This window comes from Excalfactoria chinensis, chromosome 3 (assembly GCF_039878825.1).
Source record: "Excalfactoria chinensis isolate bCotChi1 chromosome 3, bCotChi1.hap2, whole genome shotgun sequence".
Classification (NCBI taxonomy): domain Eukaryota; kingdom Metazoa; phylum Chordata; class Aves; order Galliformes; family Phasianidae; genus Excalfactoria; species Excalfactoria chinensis.
This window is the reverse complement of record NC_092827.1, coordinates 62,230,028-62,250,183: the sequence shown is the minus strand read 5'-3', so window position 1 is coordinate 62,250,183 and position 20,156 is coordinate 62,230,028. Positions and strand designations below refer to the sequence as shown.

The 20,156-nt window shown below is 44.4% G+C and overlaps 3 protein-coding genes and 1 non-coding gene across 4 annotated transcripts; 2 read left to right on the top strand and 2 right to left on the bottom strand.

The window, feature by feature from the left end:
• Positions 1-171: 171 nt before the first annotated feature.
• On the bottom strand, positions 172-2,552 carry MRPL18 (mitochondrial ribosomal protein L18). Its single transcript, XM_072333626.1, has 4 exons — positions 1,947-2,552; positions 1,568-1,751; positions 541-775; positions 172-377 (listed from the first exon to the last, which is right to left on the bottom strand). The coding sequence occupies exons 1-4, from the start codon at positions 2,008-2,010 to the stop codon at positions 306-308; spliced, it is 555 nt and encodes a 184-aa protein (XP_072189727.1). The 5' UTR covers positions 2,011-2,552; the 3' UTR covers positions 172-305.
• A 167-nt stretch (positions 2,553-2,719) lies between these two features.
• TCP1 (t-complex 1) lies at positions 2,720-9,993 on the top strand. The gene is made up of 12 exons (XM_072333623.1): positions 2,720-2,901; positions 3,812-3,897; positions 4,267-4,395; positions 4,884-4,981; positions 5,266-5,376; positions 5,906-6,087; positions 6,704-6,830; positions 7,166-7,341; positions 7,975-8,098; positions 8,862-9,054; positions 9,323-9,486; positions 9,699-9,993. Exons 1-12 carry the CDS (start codon positions 2,829-2,831, stop codon positions 9,910-9,912), a joined length of 1,677 nt encoding a protein of 558 aa, XP_072189724.1. The 5' UTR covers positions 2,720-2,828; the 3' UTR covers positions 9,913-9,993.
• Positions 3,341-3,476, top strand: LOC140250857 (small nucleolar RNA SNORA29). The gene has a single exon (XR_011903312.1). It is a non-coding gene; the product is annotated as a small nucleolar RNA SNORA29 (small nucleolar RNA).
• A 12-nt stretch (positions 9,994-10,005) lies between the features above and the next one.
• ACAT2 (acetyl-CoA acetyltransferase 2) lies at positions 10,006-17,844 on the bottom strand. The gene is made up of 9 exons (XM_072333625.1): positions 17,585-17,844; positions 17,329-17,463; positions 16,288-16,469; positions 15,262-15,379; positions 14,361-14,504; positions 13,270-13,392; positions 12,817-12,971; positions 10,849-10,959; positions 10,006-10,351 (listed from the first exon to the last, which is right to left on the bottom strand). The coding sequence occupies exons 1-9, from the start codon at positions 17,631-17,633 to the stop codon at positions 10,184-10,186; spliced, it is 1,185 nt and encodes a 394-aa protein (XP_072189726.1). The 5' UTR covers positions 17,634-17,844; the 3' UTR covers positions 10,006-10,183.
• Positions 17,845-20,156: the final 2,312 nt, after the last annotated feature.

Below are 20,156 nucleotides of genomic sequence, written 5' to 3'. Positions count from 1 at the left end.
TTTCACGAGGCACTGCACAAAACTTCGTTGCTGTTCTAAACTTTCTAAACTGATTTTGCTACATAAGATGTACAGGGACCAAAGTGATACAGCTGAACCGTGACTGTTCCATTCCACTTTTAGAAGAACAGCGTTGGTACGATAATCAGGAATGAGACACTTCTGTATATCTACAAATATTTTATTATTAGATGCCACGTTGCACCGTGTTCCATCTCCTTCCATTTCCAATCCCTGGCTGTGCCTGGACCCACACCTAAGGAAGCGAGTGCTGTTCCTTGGAAGCTGTCCCGATGGTCTCTGTGTTATTGGTAGATTCTCAGCGGCTCCCGCAGAACGACACCACCCTCCGTCATCGCTTTTTCAAATGCCTGGATCTTGTTGGACAGACAAGAGATGCGAATAGAGAGAAAGCAGTCAGCACCCAAACATCACCACGGACATAGTGCGTGTAGCTTGTCAAGGCTACCTTTTGGACATAAATCAGTGCTTAGAAATGGGAAAAAGGGCAAATGGAAGTACAAGGAGACAAATACTTGCCGAGTCACAACGATGCTCCCAAGGAATAACAGCTTTAAAGTTCACAAAGTTGATCCCTGCTTCCAAACAGCGCTGTGCCATAACACGGCCAAGGTTTCTGCAAGCTGTGACGCCCTTAGGACTGTACAGGTGCCTCTTTATAGCCCACTCTCGAGTAGAGGCAGATAACACAACGTTGCCATTACTGCGTTCCACAAAGGCTTCTACATAATGCTGTGTCCGCTCCAGCCGTAACCTGGGTGAGGGAAAAATGGAACACGCAGTATGACGTCTTTCCCAGGCCTAAAGAGAGAATGCACTGATATACGGTAAGTAACTGAAGTTATTTGCCTTATGAGATAGCATTTGGTGCACTGGAACTATTAATATAATGATTTCTTCATATTGCTTTTATTAACTTGGCAGGCTTTTTTTCTTACTCTATTTGGACATAAAACAGGACTCCTTTGACCAGTTAAAGAGACTGTAGTTCCAAGAGTGACTTTTCAGTAATCACGTGCCCAAATATAGTGCTTCACACGCACTCAGCCCAAAGTCAAGCACTGTGCATCTGTACAACGCTGTGCTGCTGTCTGCACGGGGGAACTGCTCCAGCTGAAAAGCAACCTCAGTTTTGTGTCATACAGCCTCTTGTAGCCTGTTACTATACAGCTGGGAGCAAACTGTCAGGATTGGAAAGAGGACAATCAGTGCTGCTAAGCCATAACAACTACAGTCTATTAACAGCACGGTATTTTCTATTGCGCTATCTGGAAAAAAACAGATTTCCAGATGTGAATGAACTGCACGTAGTTGTTCTCTCAAGAAGAAAATAATGATATTAAATATCAATATTTGATCAACTTTTGTGTGATGATAATCTATCACTCTCTGAACATAAAGGTATCTATCAATTAAGAAACAGCAGAAAGGTTAACTCATTCAATAACCCAAGAAGTACAACGTATGGCAATTACACATAGAATATATGTTTGTAATTCTTATTTATTTAGGAGTCTTCGCCTCCTCTATTGACCTTCTGACTCACCTGTGCCAGAATTCACGCTTTGGCCATGTTGTCTTCCAGCCACGCTCCTTCCTCGCGAGTGCCAACTGCTCCAGGTTCCGAGGGTTCCTGTTGGTGAACTCTGGGGAAACAATCTCATTCTCCCTCGTGTCTATTTCACTCTCAGCTTTGAGGCCAGCTGTAGTTGTTGATGCATAACGGAAACCTTAAAGGAAAGCAGGAATAAAAATAAAGAAGGGACTGAACAAACAAACGAAACCAAAAGAAGTTAGGAACAATACGGCATCCGTTACCGGCGGCGGGACGGAGCAGCCGAGGCAGCCGACCCGGCAGCACAGGGGAAGCGACGCCTCCTACCGGAGAAGGCTGCTTTGGAGAGTGGCAGAGCACTCGATCTTACCCGCTCCGCGCGCCCGGAGCCGGCCAGCCGCCAGCAACGTGCAGCCGCGACCGCACAGCGCCATGGACAGCCGGCGCCCGCCACGACCTCAGGCGACAGTCACCTTCCGGGAGCTCAGAGAGCACTGGGCACCGCCATCTTGGGTGAGGGCGGCACCTTCCCCCGGAAGCCGAGGAGCACTTCCGGGGAGCAGTTCCGCCCACGGGGCCCTGTCGCTCTGGTCGTAGCACGCCCTTTCCGTGTTGGCGGCGTGCGGCTGCGGGCTAACGGGGCAGCCCCGGAGGGGTAGCGGGCTTTGAGTGCTGGCCTCTTGTGGCCCTTGTCTATGGCTAGAAAAGAAAGTAGGGGCTGAAACAATACAAATCTTGGTTTTGCGACTAAGTGAGCAGTGAATTCCCTTAAAAAGCGAAGTAACACGTAAGACCATAGGCGAAAGCATAGGAATGCCACACCACGCGATCGGCGTTAGGTTTGGACCCCTTTTCCACCCGCAGTCCGTGGCAGAGCGGCCCTGCGCGGCCGCAGCCAGCCATCCCCAGCTGCAGCAAGGTCTGCCACAGCCAGCGGCCCCCAACGGCACTCGGACGGCAGTCGGCGCGCATGCGCAAGGCAGCCTCGCGCCGCCCCAGTTTCTAGAACCTCCTAGAAGCGCTGCCGGCTCTCCTCCGGTCCAGTGGCTTTGTTCGACCGCAACGACCAATCACGGCTTGAGACTGGGCTGCACCGCGCACCCGGATTGGACGGGCGGCTACAGCCCCGCCCCTTCAGCGCGCGGCCTGCCCGCGCCCGTCTCGGGCGGAGTTCCCGGCATCCATAGCGGCCCGTTGGCCATTCTGCGGCTCGGCGCTCCGGCTGCTTCTCGCGCCGCGGCCTGGCGGGAAGATGGCGGCGATGGAGGGACCCCTGGCTGTGTTCGGCGAACGGACCAGCGGAGACACCATCCGCACGCAGAACGGTAACGGCCGCGTGCGCCCGGCGGAGCCCGCTGAGCGGGGAGAGAGCACGGAGGTAGTAACATGGCGGTAGTAACATGGCGGTAGCCATGTGCTTCCCCGCCCTGGGCCTGCCGCTCCGTAAGGGTGCTGCCTCCGTGAGGGCGGGCGGCTGCCGGCCTGGGTGTGTGGGTGTGTGTGTGTGTGGGGGGGTTTTGCCGTTCGTCCTTCGGGGAAGGCTACGCATCACGGGATAGTCTGTACTTCTGACAAGGGGAAAAGAAAAGAAGACGAGGAGTTGCTTTCTGTTGATCGTGAGGGTTGTACGGATCTGATGTACACTTAAGGTCCAGATTAAGATCCAGTCTGAGATGCTACACGACGGTAGCTTCTGTAAAAAGCTCCTCTGAAGAGCAGTAGTAATCCTGTTTGAAACTCGAAGTGAGGGCCTGCATTGCAGCTATTCCCATTATACTACCACTTTTTCAATCTCCAGAGGAAGTGGCTATGCTTGTGGGATAGAGGAAACCTTGCCACGGTCTGAAGGAAAAGGTTGATTGTATCTTTTTCCTATATGAAGTTGGCAGAACATCACGTGAACAAGCTGCTACCTTGGATGTTCCATTATTATTTAAGTGCCCGATGGCCCCTCACTTCTGACTTTCATGACTTCAAGTATTTTATGCTTCTTACAGACCTAACTGAGGCAAAGATATACATTATTAGTTGTTATACATCTTATGTTATATGGTTGTACCATGGGTCTGTGCCTACATTGGTACATGCTGCATGTATTTCATACAGCTTAATACCTGTAAACCAAACTAGATTGAAACACGATCCTGAGTTAGTTTACTTTATCTAAAGTTTCTAAAGCACAGATTTCTCGTGCTTTTGGTTTTCTAAAATCTTTTTTTCTTTTCATTTATGCAGTTACTGCTGCATCCGCTATTGCCAACATTGTGAAAAGTTCCCTGGGGCCAGTTGGGCTGGATAAGATGTTGGTGGATGATATTGGGGTAAGTAAGCGAAGTGGGAAATGTTAGGAAGCTTTTAATTCTTGTAGCAGTGCTTCCACCTTGTGTAATTCCTTGGTCTCACGTTCATGTACCTGTTTGGTCTTTGTGTTGTGTGGAGAGGGAGTGGGAGGAGAAGAATGTCAGTAAAATAATATATTCAGGCGGTTCATGCTGTATCACTTCCTTTATTTCTGCCCTCGTAACAATGGGTCACTTGGTTAGAAAGCAGCAATAAACCTTTGATATAAGTAGCCATTTCATAAAACACTAAAAAGAAAAATCAATGTCCTGTTTTGTGAGCGTTGTGAAACATAACAGGGAAAACAACAGACACATATTTTGTACTAATACTTGATTTTTAAAAACTAGGATGTGACCATTACTAATGATGGTGCAACCATTCTGAAACTGCTGGAAGTTGAACATCCTGCTGCGAAAGTCCTTTGTGAGCTGGCAGACTTACAAGACAAAGAAGTTGGTGATGGGACAACCTCAGTGGTATGCAGAGAGTTTCATAGGCAGATGCAACAAATGTCAGTGTTTCATGATCTCAGGTTTTTCTTAAAGTGGGCTGTAGAAGAAAGCAAGCAGTTGTGTGTTTATGTTTCATAGATGCTTGTTTCCTTATGCACTTGGTATGCTGGAATGGAATTTGCTCACTGTTGTTTATTCACTGCTTTTTCCTTTGTCGAAGTCAAGGATAGTTTCTGAATTGATATTCTTGCTTTCTAAACACTGAGAAAGTAAAATGCCTGAGGCTAATGGGTAAGAATGTTGAGTGTAATAACATGTTTCAGGGAATTGAAAATGTTGATGCTGTTTAAAACTGGATGACTTCTTCCCCGAGCTCAGAAAACACGGTTTAAGTTGTTGTTTGTGCTGAGAAGACATTGAACCATTGGGGATTGTACTTCTCTGCTGTACGATAGCAAGTAGTTGTTTTGGTTGTATGAAATACGTATGTTTGGTGTTTGTATTTCAAACAGGTAATCATTGCTGCAGAACTTCTAAAAAATGCTGACGAGCTTGTCAAACAGAAAATCCATCCTACCTCCATTATTGGTGGATACCGACTTGCTTGCAAGTAAGAAACTGATAGAATTGAAATGTATTGCATTTTCAGGTACAATAACTGCGTGCTTTTTGTTTATTTCCAGTTTTATAACTGCGTTAACGAAGATTTTTGTGCAAAGTGGATGCACTCATTTCATTGTAGTTTTAATTCTGTATTTGTGTTCCATTGCATAAAAATGTCCTCTTAGTGGCTGAGAAGAGCAATTGATTTAATTTCTGTGTAACTGAGGGTATGACACTTCTGTCTTTTGCAAGGGTGGCATTTTTAATTGATATTGTATCTTTATTCTACAGGGAAGCAGTTCGCTACATCAATGAAAACCTTGTTATTAACACAGACGAGTTAGGCAGGGAATGCCTAATTAATGCTGCTAAAACATCCATGTCCTCGAAAATTATAGGAATGTATCCTTTAACTTGTTTCAGTTGTTTACGTGTTGGGAGAGCTTGATCAGTTAGGCTGCTTTCCTTCACGGCAGCAGAAAAATGATAGAGTATTCTCCCTTTCATACCAAAGGTGCAAAAATCATTTCACTGGTATTGCTATGGGAAGGCATGTTCAGACCTTTCCAAAGTATTTGAACCTGGATAGGGACATCATAATAGATACAACTGTCTTAATTTGTTCTTTCCTAGTGCCTTGTGCTAGTGGCCTATGCAAAAGAACTGCATGAATGGGAGAACTCAGAAGTTGGGTTATCCGGGGGAGTGAAACTGCAGGAAAGAAGGTTGTGTTTTATTTGATAGTCAGAAAAACCTGTATTCTTAACCTTTGTTTTCCTACCGTTTCAACTTTGAATTCTAAAAAAAAAAAAAGCTAAAATAGAAGTAAATGTAAATAAATGTAAAAAGGTTAGCTTTTTGTTTTCCTTTCTCCGTTCTATAAGCATAACGGTAGTTTTCATCTTCAGTTTAAGCCTTAACTGCATTTTAGTGATGGTGATTTCTTTGCAAATATGGTGGTGGATGCTGCAATGGCAGTTAAATACACAGACCAGAAGGGGCAGGCTCGGTATCCAATCAACTCAGTTAATGTTTTGAAGGCACACGGCCGCAGCCAAAAAGAGAGCATTCTTGTGAATGGTTACGCTCTGAACTGTGTAGTGGGCTCACAGGGTAAGAACACGCTGCTTCATAAAGCTTTTGTGTGAATTTGGTACTCTCTCTGCATGGATCTTCCTACTTGACTGCATTGGTTGTGGAACTTCAGGTTTTTCAATTCCAGGGTGATAAGAGAAAAAGCAAGAAATGTTACCACTTCTGAGTAGTTTCTAGAGTAGAGTTTGGAAGCTAGTAGGATACTCAAAATATTTGTAACAGTTTGTTTTGCTGGGTGTTGACATGGTAACTCTATAGCCTTTGAGAATACAAGTACCTCCCTTCTTGAGAGCCAATGTCAGTTTTCATAGAGGTGCTACGTTTATTAGAGTTGTCTTGTGATTAAGTAACTTTAAAGTATGTAAAACTGATGGGTTAGTTATTGTGGATGTTTGTGTTTTCAGAATAGGCATCCAGTGAAAAGAAACTGAGCTTATACTAGGGACTTTAAAATGTATTTCTGTCACTGAGGTCTCTGTTAGTACTTCTGTATATACTCAGAACTGGAGACTGAAAAATCAAATTGAATAGATATCCGAGATGTAAAAGCAGTGCTATTTTGTAATGTAAACTTGAGAGTCTGTTAGCACAGTTTGACAGCAGCCTTTTTCCTTCTTCCCTTCTCTGTCCTCAGGTATGACAAAAAGAATAGTTAATGCAAAAATTGCGTGCCTTGACTTCAGCCTGCAGAAAGCAAAAATGAAGCTTGGTGTTCAGGTTGTTATCACAGACCCCGAGAAGCTGGACCAGATAAGGCAAAGGTGTGTGCAAGGTTCAATAACAACCAGTGGGATTGTAGTGGATTATTTGATCTCTTCAGTTCTGGTGGCTTGATGTAATTTTGACTGAATACAAGCAACAGAAGTGTTTAAAAAGTTGATGTCTCCCAACAAATAACACACATTAATTGGGGAAAAAAAAAAGTTTATTTCTGGAGGCAGAACTTAGTCTTAAGTCCAATCAAAGAAATCCACTTACGCTTGTGTAGTGGCTCCTTCTTGCAGAGCTCTGCATGAAGATCTCAAGGCATTGGTTATCGGAACTTAATTGCAAGCTTCTGAATCTGTGTTTGTAATTTTTTACTTTGCCCTTGCAGAGAATCAGATATCACAAAAGAAAGGATCCAGAAGATTTTGGCCACCGGTGCCAACGTTATTCTAACCACTGGAGGTATTGATGACATGTGTCTGAAATACTTCGTTGATGCTGGTGCCATGGCAGTACGAAGAGTTGTAAAGAAGGATCTCAAGCGTATCGCTAAGGCATCGGGAGGTATGTGTGTGTGAAAATGCTTTTCAAGTAAAATGTGCTGTAACTAATCTTGGGAAGTATGGCTTCTTAGCCATGCAGGCTCTGCAAAGAGAGGATGAGGATAGCTGAGCCACTCCTGTGGTGTTTTTACTTCACTGTTTCTTTTGAGTGAGCATCGGAGTAGGTGGTTGAAGGGATTGCCCGAGGAAGGTTTACGGTGTGGAAAAATAGATGCTGCTTTGTGCTGGGGAAAAGTATTCTATAAATAGTTCAAGATGAATGAAGAACTGCTGCAGCATTTACTGCGTAATTAAATGGCAAAAACAAATCTGGCCCTGTGCGTATTTTCTGTCAGTTCTTAACTGTTTAAGAAAGTATTTTCATTAACAGTAAAGTACAAGACTGGTTCTTAGTAAAATAAGTGCTGTAAAAATGGAGCAAAACCAGCAGCTCTGACAAAATGCATTAAGTCTCATTGCTGTGTGAAAATGAACTTTTGCTACCTGAGAGGTGCTGTTGATTTCGTTCACTTAATTTTGCTCATTCTGCTCGTATTTGTGTTTCTGATGTTCTTTCCATGTGCGGCTTCTGGAAAGCTGGCAAAGAATGTATTGGTACTGAATACTAATTTCACATCTTGTTTGTTTGTTAAAGCAACCATATGTTCAACCCTTGCAAACCTCGAAGGTGAAGAAAGCTTTGAGGCACTAATGCTGGGGCAGGCAGAAGAGGTGATTCAAGAGAGAATCTGTGATGATGAACTGATCTTAATCAAGAAGTAAGGACCACCTTTAGAGTATGCAATTTTGTGCACGGTTTTCTCTTGGATTTGAGATAAAAATCTCATTTATTTGTTGCCATTCTATCTCGGAGCCGTGAGTGGTTATAAGCAGGGGAAAGAAAGTCCACTGTGTACGAGAGGTGAAAGTAACAGTATTTCATCTTGTCTGCTGGAGCTGGACAGCTGTTATGTCAAACATAATGTATCAATCTCATTGTTAGATAGGCTGTACTTAACATTTGGTTTGTCGTAGTTTCTTTAACAAGAACACACTTGCATACTGACCGCTTCTGATCTCAGTATTCAACTTACTGTAGTCTCTTTTTGTAGCTGTTTCTGAGGGAATCAAATGTTCTGGCTGTGGCACTTAAGCAGTTGTATGACTGCACGTACTGCTCATGATCTCACTTAATGGCTATGCAGAAGAGCGCTCTGCTTTCTCCTGTACTCTCCCTCCTATTCCTCAATTGTCCTGGCACCAGAAATGCTACATTGATTAAAGTGTCTGCTTTTTGTGTATCTTCCTCTAAAGGACTGCATCTCAATATAGGTTCTTACCTAGTAGAACATAAGCTATTGACTTAGTATGCCACAATAGACATACTCTGCAGGGAAGCATAACAGTAGTAAGGTAGAACTTCTAAAAGCTGAGAAAAATCTGGCTCCACTGAGCTTGTTTTTATAAGAAGAACGTTTAGCGAGAGGAGTCTGGATTTGTATTTCTTTTTCACCAAAGCTGTCTTATTCCTTTATTCCACAGCACAAAGGCTCGTACTTCAGCATCGATCATTTTACGAGGAGCTAATGACTTCATGTGTGATGAAATGGAACGGTCTATACATGATGCTCTCTGTGTTGTTAAAAGAGTACTGGAATCCAAGTCTGTTGTTCCAGGTGGTGGTGCTGTAGAGGCAGCGCTTTCAATCTATCTTGAGAATTATGCAACAAGTATGGTAAGTCTCACTCAGACAAGTAACAGCGCACACGTGCTTTCTTAGGACAGTGTGAATATTCTGTATTCTACCAGAAGGCAGTTTGGTGGTTCTTGAAAATGTACTCGTTTTACAGAATCATTAGAAAACGTGAATTACTTTTTCTGATGGTTAGACTAAATGTGAAAGATGTTCTGCATGGTTTGACCTGTTGTCTTCATCGTGGCTGTGCTTTGTTTTTTTTAATTCCCTAACAACAGTTAGTTTTAAAACTTTGCTCTCTTTGTAGGGATCGCGTGAACAACTTGCAATAGCAGAATTTGCAAGATCCCTCTTAATAATTCCAAATACGTTGGCAGTAAATGCTGCTCAGGATGCTACAGATCTCGTTGCGAAGTTGAGAGCATTCCATAATGAGGCTCAAGTTAATCCCGATCGCAAAAACCTGAAATGGCAAGTATCCCCAGGGCGGTGGGTGAGTCACGTGGAAAACTCTTCTGGCAGCTTAGGGAGCAAAATGGTGTAGGTTAGAACTGAAGATCAGAGGGAGAATTCAGTTCCTACGTGTGTGTTAGCAGGACCTAGTATTAATGAAATGATAAGACTCCAGATTGATTTCTACTTTTTCTGCCTTTCCATCTGATGATAAGAGTTCTTCTTTCCAGGATCGGTCTTGACTTGGTCAACGGGAAGCCTCGCGATAATAAGCAAGCTGGTGTCTTTGAACCAACCATGGTCAAAACTAAGAGCTTGAAGTTTGCAACAGAAGCTGCAATTACTATTCTTCGAATTGATGATCTTATCAAACTGCACCCCGAACCTAAAGAGGACAGAGGGTGCTATGAAGATGCGGTTCACTCTGGAGCACTTGAAGAATAATTAGGCTTTATTTATGTTTATCTAACCTACACTTCCCACTCTTGTAACTGAAATGTTAATAAAACAAGTGGTTGAACGCTGCTCTTTTTTTTTGCAGAAAAATTTATTTTAAGAAGTAGAAATTACTGTGTAGTAACCAGGAATCTTTAGTTGACAAGACAATGATGAATGAGAACAAAAAGCATTGTAGTAAGCCTCTGTAATTGCGGGGAAAACAAAAACATGTAAGTCGCATGATTAGAAGGTTGGTAGTAAGCTCTGAGGCAGTTGCTCATCTCTCAACGCACATAGCTATTCCCATTCCTCCTCCTATGCAGAGAGCAGCAACACCACGTTTTCCACCTGTTCGTTCCAGTGTGTGTAGCAGAGTCACAAGGATGCGGCATCCGGAGGCACCCAGAGGGTGACCCAGAGCAATAGCTCCACCTTGGCTGTTGATCTGAAGGGGAGAAAAAAGCATAAGGTCAGGTTCAGGAGTCCTTTAGCTTGCTTGAGTTTTGGCATCAATGACATCACTGAGTAGTCTCCAGAAGTGACTAAAGTCATGTGCTCCACCTCAAGGAACACTAGGTCCTTGGTGTAAAAGCTGCTACAAATTAGCATTTCTTCCCCAAGTTGCCCATCCAGTCATCCATTTTTATTCTCTGTAGCTGTTAATGGTAGTAGCTAGTGTGAACTTAGGGAGGAGAGAGTAATAACTGCAATTCTTAGCATTCCTGGAAGGAAACTGACAAATACGTTTCAGTCTTAGCTACATACACTGCTACCAGAAGAAAGCTGTTGCCTAGTCCGGTAGGAAACAATTTGCCTGCTACAAAGCAGGCCTACAGCTGAGTAGCTGAAGGAAATGTCTAATGTGAAACTGACTATGGTGCTGTTCAACTCTGAATACAATCCAAACAGAATTGAGAAAACAAGACCTCATTCGTTTATTACCTTTTCTGGATTTACTTTCAGTTCTCTTGCTATTGCAATCGATAGTGATGCAAAGGCTTCATTAATTTCAAACCAGTCAACTTGGTCCAGAGTCCAGCTGGCTTTCTCAATCTGAGAGAACAAAACAGAAACTTTAGTAGAAGCTTTTCTATGTTTTCCTCAGCACCCGAGGAAGCTGTCAATGAGACTCGTATCAGTGATACAGATTCACCACTATTAAAAAGCCAAAGGAAAATAAAGGTTTTTTTCATAGCTGTGGTTCTCTTGAGGACAACTGACAACATCATTTCATGGTGTCTGCAAAAAAAAGAAGTCCAATGTGTTTGCTGTTGGTAAAACATGCAGGTTAATGTTTCACAGCTGTTGGTGCTGTTAACAACTGCAGGGAGTCAAACTGTGCATGGTGCCCTTAGCAGAACAAACGATGTTTTCAGAAGTACCTTTTAGCTGATTAAAAGCAAGTTTTTACAAAGACAAGTCTGATTTTGTTAGAGATTCCGAATGGCTAACACGGTTTTTCAATGCAGGTGTTTCATTCCTGAAATGACCATTAGTGATGGGCATTGGGTAATAGCTCCGCTATCCTGCCTTTAATGAGAAGCTGCCATTCAAAGCTTTCAAGGTGCCATTTGAGAAGACAGTTTGATAAATGCTTTCAAACAAGAAACTTGTGGCTTAATTGCCTACTTCGGTACAGGCTCAGGCCTGTTCTCTGCATTTAAATATTTACTTCCACTGGCTGTTTCTAACAGCAATGCTTTATCAGCAGAATCACTTGCAACGTTTTGCAACCAGCTCGGCCAACTGACACATCTCTCCCTAGTCAAGGATGAGGGGCCTCTTCGTACTGGATACACGCTGGGTAAAAGAGCCAACCTACCCAACCTCCTGAGAAAGTGCAGCACTAAGCAGCACAGCTTAGTCGCTCCCCAGAGAAACCGCTACTAAGAAGCTCTGAAGCAAACTCATTGGGCGGGTGGGAAGTATTTCATTATGCACGTTATTACAAAGTCCATATTAAGAAGTGCCCTTTTTCAGAGTACTTTAGGTAGAGCTAAATACATGTCCGTGATTGCCTATCCTACAGTTTAAACTGAAAACATGCATTGCGCGTACAAAAATACCCCAGCATTTATGGCACTGATTTGGAAGAACAGGTCGGATTAAGAAATGCTTCCCATGAAAAGCCACAGAGGCTGTGTGACCACACTAGGTTGCTGTGTTACTAACCAGGACATCTCAAAGACTAACAAAATAAGGTCTGCACGGCATAAATAAAACTCGGAAGGGGATACTAAAGGAGACCCATCCTTATCAGCTGTGGGAGAGCGCTCTCCTCCTTCTTGACTTCAATAGCAGTTCAAAAGCAAATAATCAGCTAGGGTTGCCATGGGCTACATCTGTACAAGCAAGCAGCATGGTGCCACAGGAGGTTCTCATAATTGAAGTGCTTAGGGGACTGGACACAGGGTGCATCAGTGGAGGTAATACTGGCTCGAGCACATTAGATGTGGTTCTGGAATGCACCTTCTTGATTCATTTCATGTGAATGGAAATTGAGCTTTTACAGAGCAGCACTTCTGTAGGGCAAATCAAAGCACAAAGGACAAAACTATTCGCTAAAGCAGATGCACTCACTGCTCATCCTTTCAGCACGCACTACTGCAAACACAACTAGGTAATAGTATGAATATGAACCTGGCCAGACAAAGGATCAGAACCATGTTATGGCAGAACCAAGTCATCTCCAGATTAGGTCAGTATACTCCTCCATTAAATTTGATCTTCATGCTCCTAAGTGATCAAGGAGGCCTATAAACTTGACTACATTATGTTCCAAATGCTACACTTACATCTACAGATTCTTTTTCAGTGAGTTGGCATCTCCAAAAAATGAAAGGAAATTACAAGTTGTTATTATTATTATTATTATTTTAGTAATGGACAGACAGATAAACAATTACTTACAGCTTTCTTTATTGCTGAAATGGGCCCTACTCCCATTATAGATGGATCTATACCCGTCTGAGCCCAAGATACAATCCGGGCCATAGGCATAAGACCTCTCCTAGCAGCTTCGGATTTCTTCATTAGAATCACAGCTGCAGCTCCATCATTTAAACCTGTGAAACAACAAACAGCTGCTGTATGTTTGCTGGGTAACTGCAATCAAGCATTGCTATTATTGTCCAAATACTTGTGTTGCTTCACAGAAGGCAAGCAAGCAAACAAAACACATCTCAGGAAAGAAGTCCTTCTCCACAGTTATATTTGAGTTCTACATATGTTGTCAAACACTGCCACTTCCTTTAAAGCGTATCTAGTAGTGACCACACAGTAGCCACACCTCTCCCATGCCCTTCCTTAAGCTACACACAGCTATTACAGTTTTCCATTTCAGTTTTAACCCGACCGACCAACCTGAAGCATTAGCTGCTGTTACCGTCCCGGTTCCATCGGTCAGAAAACAGGGCTTTAACTTTGCCACTGCTTCCAAGTTGCTCCCATGTCGAGGGTATTCATCTGTTTTAACTTCTATAGGACCTGCAAAAGCAGAGCATTAGGTTCACGGGAGACCCTGGTCACATGTACATACACCTTAAACACAGAGCTGACAGAACCAACAGGGTGATTGGGAATTGATGCCATATTCCTTTTTACCAACAGATCAGTGCACATTAAAGCTCCCTCCAGCTGGGTTTTGTGAAATGAATGCTAACAAGCAAAATACTGTCTAGCTGTACAAAAAAAACATTCATTGTTCTGGCTCTTCCTAATAGAACCGCTTCTCCTCCAAGAAGGCGGCTATTGTAGGAATATCATTGGAAAGACCAGTCAAGTAACATGAAACAGTATCTAAACTGGTTTCAGGGAAGTCCTGAAGGCTTAATAATGTCAGAACTTCTCCCACAGGAGCTGCTCAGTGCAAACACTGAACAGCTGATTCATCGTTCCTCCATGAAAAATTCAGGATTTGCATCCAGCTCACAAAAGGACCAGAGGAATTGCCCTATTAGGCCATAAGAGGCCTGCTTAAACCCTCAGCAAACCTAAAGAGAAGCACACCTAATGTCCGTAACTGGACCTAGTTAATCAATGAGTAATTCTAACTACTGTTTAATATATATTTTACTCGGCGGTCAAGACTTGCCATATCAACACGACTGATTTAGGTTTTCTGTAACAACATGAAAATACTGATTTTAATACAGCATCCAAAGTTGAGAACCTATGTTAAGCGTGACATAGGCCTGGACTGTAATTACTTCTCTGGTAAAACAGACAGCAGTAGTATTTGCATAGAGCTACATTTGGATATTCCACATTTGCATCGCTTCTCCCTCATTTCAAAAAATAAGGGTTGGAAATTGGAAAAGAGAGCAAAGACTTACAGACTTATGGAACCACGTACATATCAGGCTGCCTAACCGGAAAACAACTGATTAGAAGAGACATAGTAGAAGACATCTTTTTTCTTTAAAATTAGCTGCAGCTATCCACTTATCACCTACCTTTTTTGGAAGGCACAAGAACAGGAACAATTTCCTTAACAAAATAGCCAGCTTTCTGTGCTGCCTCTGTCCTGTTTTGTGACTGTACAGCAAGTTGGTCTTGTTCCCCTCTGCTGACTTGCCACTGATTGGCCACATTTTCAGCTGAAATTAGAATAAAACGCAGATTACTGACAGTACCTCCTACAGCTGTAAGCTTTAAAGTGGAAAGCACACAGGTTGTCATTAATGTTTGCTGTAGCAAGCGGCTAAACTCACTGAACAGTTTTCACTCTGACTTCTTGTTTTGGCCGCTCATGATTCTCTACTGTATTTCATTTTGCGGGTGTACATTTCTGTGCAGGATCTCCTCCCACTGGTAAATCAAGCTAAATACAAACGCCAACAAGCTTTTCTAATTGCTTATCTGGCTCAGATCAGAACTCTCAACAAGCAGTTGGCTGACTATGCCATCCAGGACGCAATAACCCAAGGTTGCAAAACTACACGCATCCACAGTACATTTCACCTAATTCCTCCCCACCGTAAACCTGTGTGGCTGAATGCTTCAGTTAGGAATTAATTTGGTTACTTTTTCTGAAGTTAATTTAAATTGCTCAGAAGCAAAAGAGGTGCAGTGAGATGAGCTGCCAATGGGCATAAGCCAAGCAGTCTGAATATGGACCCTTCCAGGTCAGTATTTTATTAGCTAAGATAGAAAAAATATAGAAAGTTCAAAAAGGTTGTTTTACATGCCAATGTCTTCAATGCTTTTCAGCATTAGGGCTCGTTCTCTTTTTCATTACTACAACTTAACTATAGCTTGAAATTTCTTAGCACAGGCTTCAGAAACTCACTAAGCATGAATTCTTCTCCCACCTTCCCAGTTAAATGTTTGATTTTCAGGACTGTCACCACTTACCAGTTATACCCATATGATACTGATAAAAAGCGTCTGTAAGGCCATCGTGGATTATAGTATCCTGCAAGGAAGCCTCTCCCATTTTTACCCCAGCTCGCATGTGAATTGAATGAGGAGCCTGCAAGGAAGGTATTTCAGGAGGTGTTAGATTGTTTCTATCAGTGATAAGCAACTAGCCAAGACAGCTGCAGGTAGCAATCCCAGCTCAGCTTTACTTCTCACAGACTCCCTTATACACATACCCCTCCTGCCCCCAAAACCACCCACCTTAAGTCCTTTTCTCACACTGCAGGATAGAATGAGAAATAAGGGGAAAATTAGGGTCCTTGGCCAGTCAAAACACAGAGTTCCCCAGCTGGCTGCTCTGTCTCTCCTTCCAAGGTCTGATAGCTGGCATGGTGCTTGGCCTGTGCATTTTTCCCAGGCATCAGATCACCAAGCAGCAAATGTTTCCTCAGTACAGACAGAATCACAGTACTGTGGGGCAAGACAGCCCGTGTATCCTTCTAAATATTTCCCACTGTGCTCTGCTACCAGGGAGCACCAATCTCACCCTCAGCAGTAGAAAGCCAGTGGGCCTTTGCATTAGATCACTTCCCAAGCACCAATCCATGACACAACCTTAAACTGAAAATCTTGAAAGCACTTTGCTTCCTTCCCAAGCTCAAATTACTTATTGACTGATCAGTCTGCACGTGAATAACATTGCCAGTTATTCATTCTTTGAGCCCCTCACAGCACAGAAACCTTCTCTCATTGCCAGCTGTTACAAGCAAGTAATTCATCACTACAGGGCCAGATGGCAATTAAAATAGAACTTTAAATGTAGCGTGTGTTTGCACAGCATCTTTACAGTAGCTACAGAATCATTAAATAAAAGCTACCAAGTCCACTTTTACATGTGTAAATTCACATTCAGGTGCAGAAACCGCCTCCAAAGCATTAACCTTGGAACACCCGGCTTCAACATCACTTTACTGCTGTCCTCAGTAAACCAGAAAATGAGAGTGTGATCTCTTGCTTTACCTTGCTCATGCTTTCCATGCCTCCTGCGACCACAATACTGGACTCTCCTGTCATTATGGACTGTGCCCCCAGACAGACCGCCTTCAGGCCAGACCCACAGATCATTTGACAGCTCCATGCCGGCACAGAGTAAGGGATTCCTGCTCCAACACTCGCCTGCCGAGCTGGGTTCTGGCCAGCACCTGTAAGAACAGACAGGAGATGACCTTGCACACTCTTGAAATGAAGCACAGTTCTTGCCACTTTCTACGACTGTACTCCAATTCCCCCAAAATGCAGAGCTTGTCCTATTATCAGCTGGTAGATAAAGCTTCTGGCAGCAATCTGTGCACTGCAGCTCAGCTACCTCCTTCATTACACGGGCCATTTGCTACTGATATTTCATATTTGCAACCCTGCTTTTGCTGTGGGTGAGATGAAGCATTAACTACTGAGCATCAAATCAGCACCAACCTGTTGTACATGCATAAGATGTGTACAGTGTTTAAACTGCTGCTAGCTGAAGAGTTTCTTTCAGATGCCTTCTGCATGTTAAGAACAGTTTCTCCTATAAACTCCCTTGAAAACCAAAAGCACATTTATGCAAGGTCAGCCACAAAAGCTCCCATTCTTGCCTGCAACCTTGATGTAGAGAATAGGAGCACTACATTCAGCTACAATGTTCTTCATCTACATCTCCTCCAGGCCAAAGTTGACGCCAGCTCTTTTGTGTGCAAAAGAATGGATACAGAGGATGCACCATACAGTGAGCTAAACACATACAGAAATCCAAACCAGCTTTAAACGTGATGTTAAACTATTCGCTTCTTTTATTTTCTTCCTCTTGTTTAAAGCACAGCCTGCCCGGTGATCCTACTGCTTAAACATCACCGCACAACGAACAGGCAGCCGCACCTAAGCGACCAATTTCCTGCCTGCCGTAGTTCCTTCATCCGCAAGCAAACACGGGATGCCGCAGGTGGGTCCTGGGCAGCCTTTGTCACACCGTCACATCCACGAGAAGCGACGCCCGAGGTTTGAACGGGCGCGGCCGTGCCCTACCTGCGGTCAGCACCTGGCCCAGCACCACCTCCGACACCTCCTCGGGGCCCAGCCCGGCCCGCCGCAGCGCCTCGCGGATGACGGCGGCGGCCAACTCGTGCGCGGGCAGCGCGGACAGCGCGCCGTTGAAGGAGCCTGGAGGGGAGAGAGGGGACAGCCGTCACCGCCCGCAGCCCCGGCCACGCCGCGCCCACCGGGCACCCGGCCCCGGAGGGACACCCGGCCCCGGAGGGTCACCCGTCGCCCGGCCTCTCACCGATAGCGGTCCGGACGGCCGCGACGAACACGATAGGATCGGCGCTCATGGCGGCGGCGACGGAGCTGAGGCGACGATCGTCAGCGAGTGTGCACGGAGCCGGGACCGGAGCCGGGGCCGCCCCTCGCGTGTTGTCGGCGCCGCCCCTCGCCTGCTGCAGGGCGGGAGGCGGTGGGGGCCGGTCCCCGCCGGAGGGAGCAGGGCTAGAATGGAGGGAGGAGCTGCCATCGCCGCTCGGAGGAGGCAGCCGAGGTTTGAGGAAAAAAGGGTGGGTGGGCTGAAAACAACGGCCTGTTTCATAGCTGAGCTTTCCAGCCCTTACTCCTCCCGTGCTGAGTCACGGCCGTTGCTTTGCAGAGCAGTTTCCCAGCGCCAGGATACCCCGATGATAACTTCTTGGTACAGGCACTAAGGGAGCTGGCGAGGAAGGTGTCCTTCTGGATTAGTTGCTTGTAAACAGGGTCCCATCGTTGAACTGGCCATAGACAGCCATCTTGGCCAAAGGGACCACCATCAAGTAGCCAAGTTGGAAGTCTTTGGTGATAGGAAAACTCTCCAGTGCTTCACTTGGATGTGGGGGGAGCAGACTTCGGGCTGCTCAGGAAACTGGTTAGCAAGGTGCCCCGGGAAACTGCTTCTGAAGGCTTTGGGATCCATCAGTGCTGGTAAACTTTCAAGAGCCACCTCCTCAGAGCACAGGAACAGGCAGCTCTGAAATCATGTGTTAGAAATCACGCAGGTGGGGCAGAAGGTCGGCTTGGCTGAGCAGGGATCTTCTCGGGCTTAGGTGGAAACATAAAATACGTGGCCACCAGACACAAGGTGGGGCAACATGGGAGGACAACAGTGTGAGAAGACTACACTTCCACCCTGCCCTTCCACCCCCTATGAGGAGATATAGCTGCCATGAGGCCTCCCCTCAGCTCCTCTGCTCTGCGCTGAGCAAACCAAGGGGCCTTACTATTTCTCATACACGTCGCCCTCCAGACTTTTCTCCATCTTCATACCTGTAACTAGATGGGTAACTTCATCATAAAAGAAGACTGAGATAATTAAAGTTAGTTGACCATGGGAAGCCAGCTGATGTAATCGTGTAGGAGGATTTCAGCAAGGCTTTTGATACTGTTTTTCATGGTATCCTTCTGAACAAAATGTCCAGCTTACAGCTAGGCAAAAATACAATGTGTTGGGTAAAGAATAGGCATTTATTAGAGGACAACTAACGTTGGTGTACAAAGGTGGCACTAAGATACCTAGTTTATCAGCTGGCCCATATGCCAATAACGTCATTCTTCACACAATATTTGATTTCAATTTGAGGTCATCAATGCAAACAGAACATCAACATTGTAAGATGAGGTCAGATTAACATAAAATGTCAGCAGGTATACAAAGTCCAAATACACAAATACAGCTAAAAGTGAGTTTTATGGGATTTCTTTGCATTTAAAGCTTTGCAAGTATCAGCATAAATAGTGACTAGGACATAAAATATGGAATCAATCCCCTTTCTCCCCACACTTGATCTCTACCTGCTATTAGATGGAAGGGGTTTGAATGTGGAGGCCTAGTAAACTCTTGACAGCTGATCTGCTTCAGTTTTGTTCTCAGCCACAAACATCAGAACTGTTTTCCAACTCAAGAGGAGTGGGAGACCAGGCTGTAATAAAGGGACAACCTGAAATCAGTAAGTGATATCCTGGGGTTTGGGTCTTTTGGTTCTTCTGTTTGTCTTACACCATCCTATTTAACTCTGCTTGGACACAGCATCCAGGATTGAGATTCAAATACATCAAAGGAATGCTTAAGAGGAAAACAAAACAAAAATAGCACAAAGACAAATGATTAGGAAACTTGTATAGTAGAGATTAAAGTTATTTAAACTACAACAAAAAGGATGACAAAGCATTAATAAGCAGCTTGAATTCAGCGTAGTTAATGAGCAGCATAAAATCCAATAACAACCTACTGCCTTTAACACGGCTTAAAAATGGCTGGAATCAATACCTAGCTTTCTATCCTTAGTTAACTAAGTACACATCTGTACTTCAGATGCAAGCATTACACTGTCTGTTAAGCATCCCAAACCTGAGCTTAACTGAGTCACCATTTGGCTGTAACTGTAGCCTAACTGATTGCTGTTTAGGTGATGTCTTGAGGAGATGCTCCGCAACATACAGGTGTGAATATATTCCTGACCGCTGCATTGCATGCAGCAACTCACAGGTGTGCAGTGGTATCACAAGCCTTGCAGTCAAGCACTGAGCTGTGTGCCAACAGTGCTGCTAGGAGTCATCACATCACCTAGAAACAAGGAACAAGCTACTACAGCTACCCCCCCACTATGCACACAACTCAGTGCAGATATTAGTGTGTTTATAACAGGAGCACAAAGCAAAGCTCCAAAATGCATTATGTGCATTTTTAGCATTGCAGTGTTTAAATTAATGCATGAGAAAATTGGGCCAGTTTGGTTGAAGTCCGTAGTATTTAGTCCAGTATTTAACACCTGTGATCGCTTTGTGTTCATCTTCAATGTTTAAAGCAAACACCTGCCAAGGATTTGTGGAGG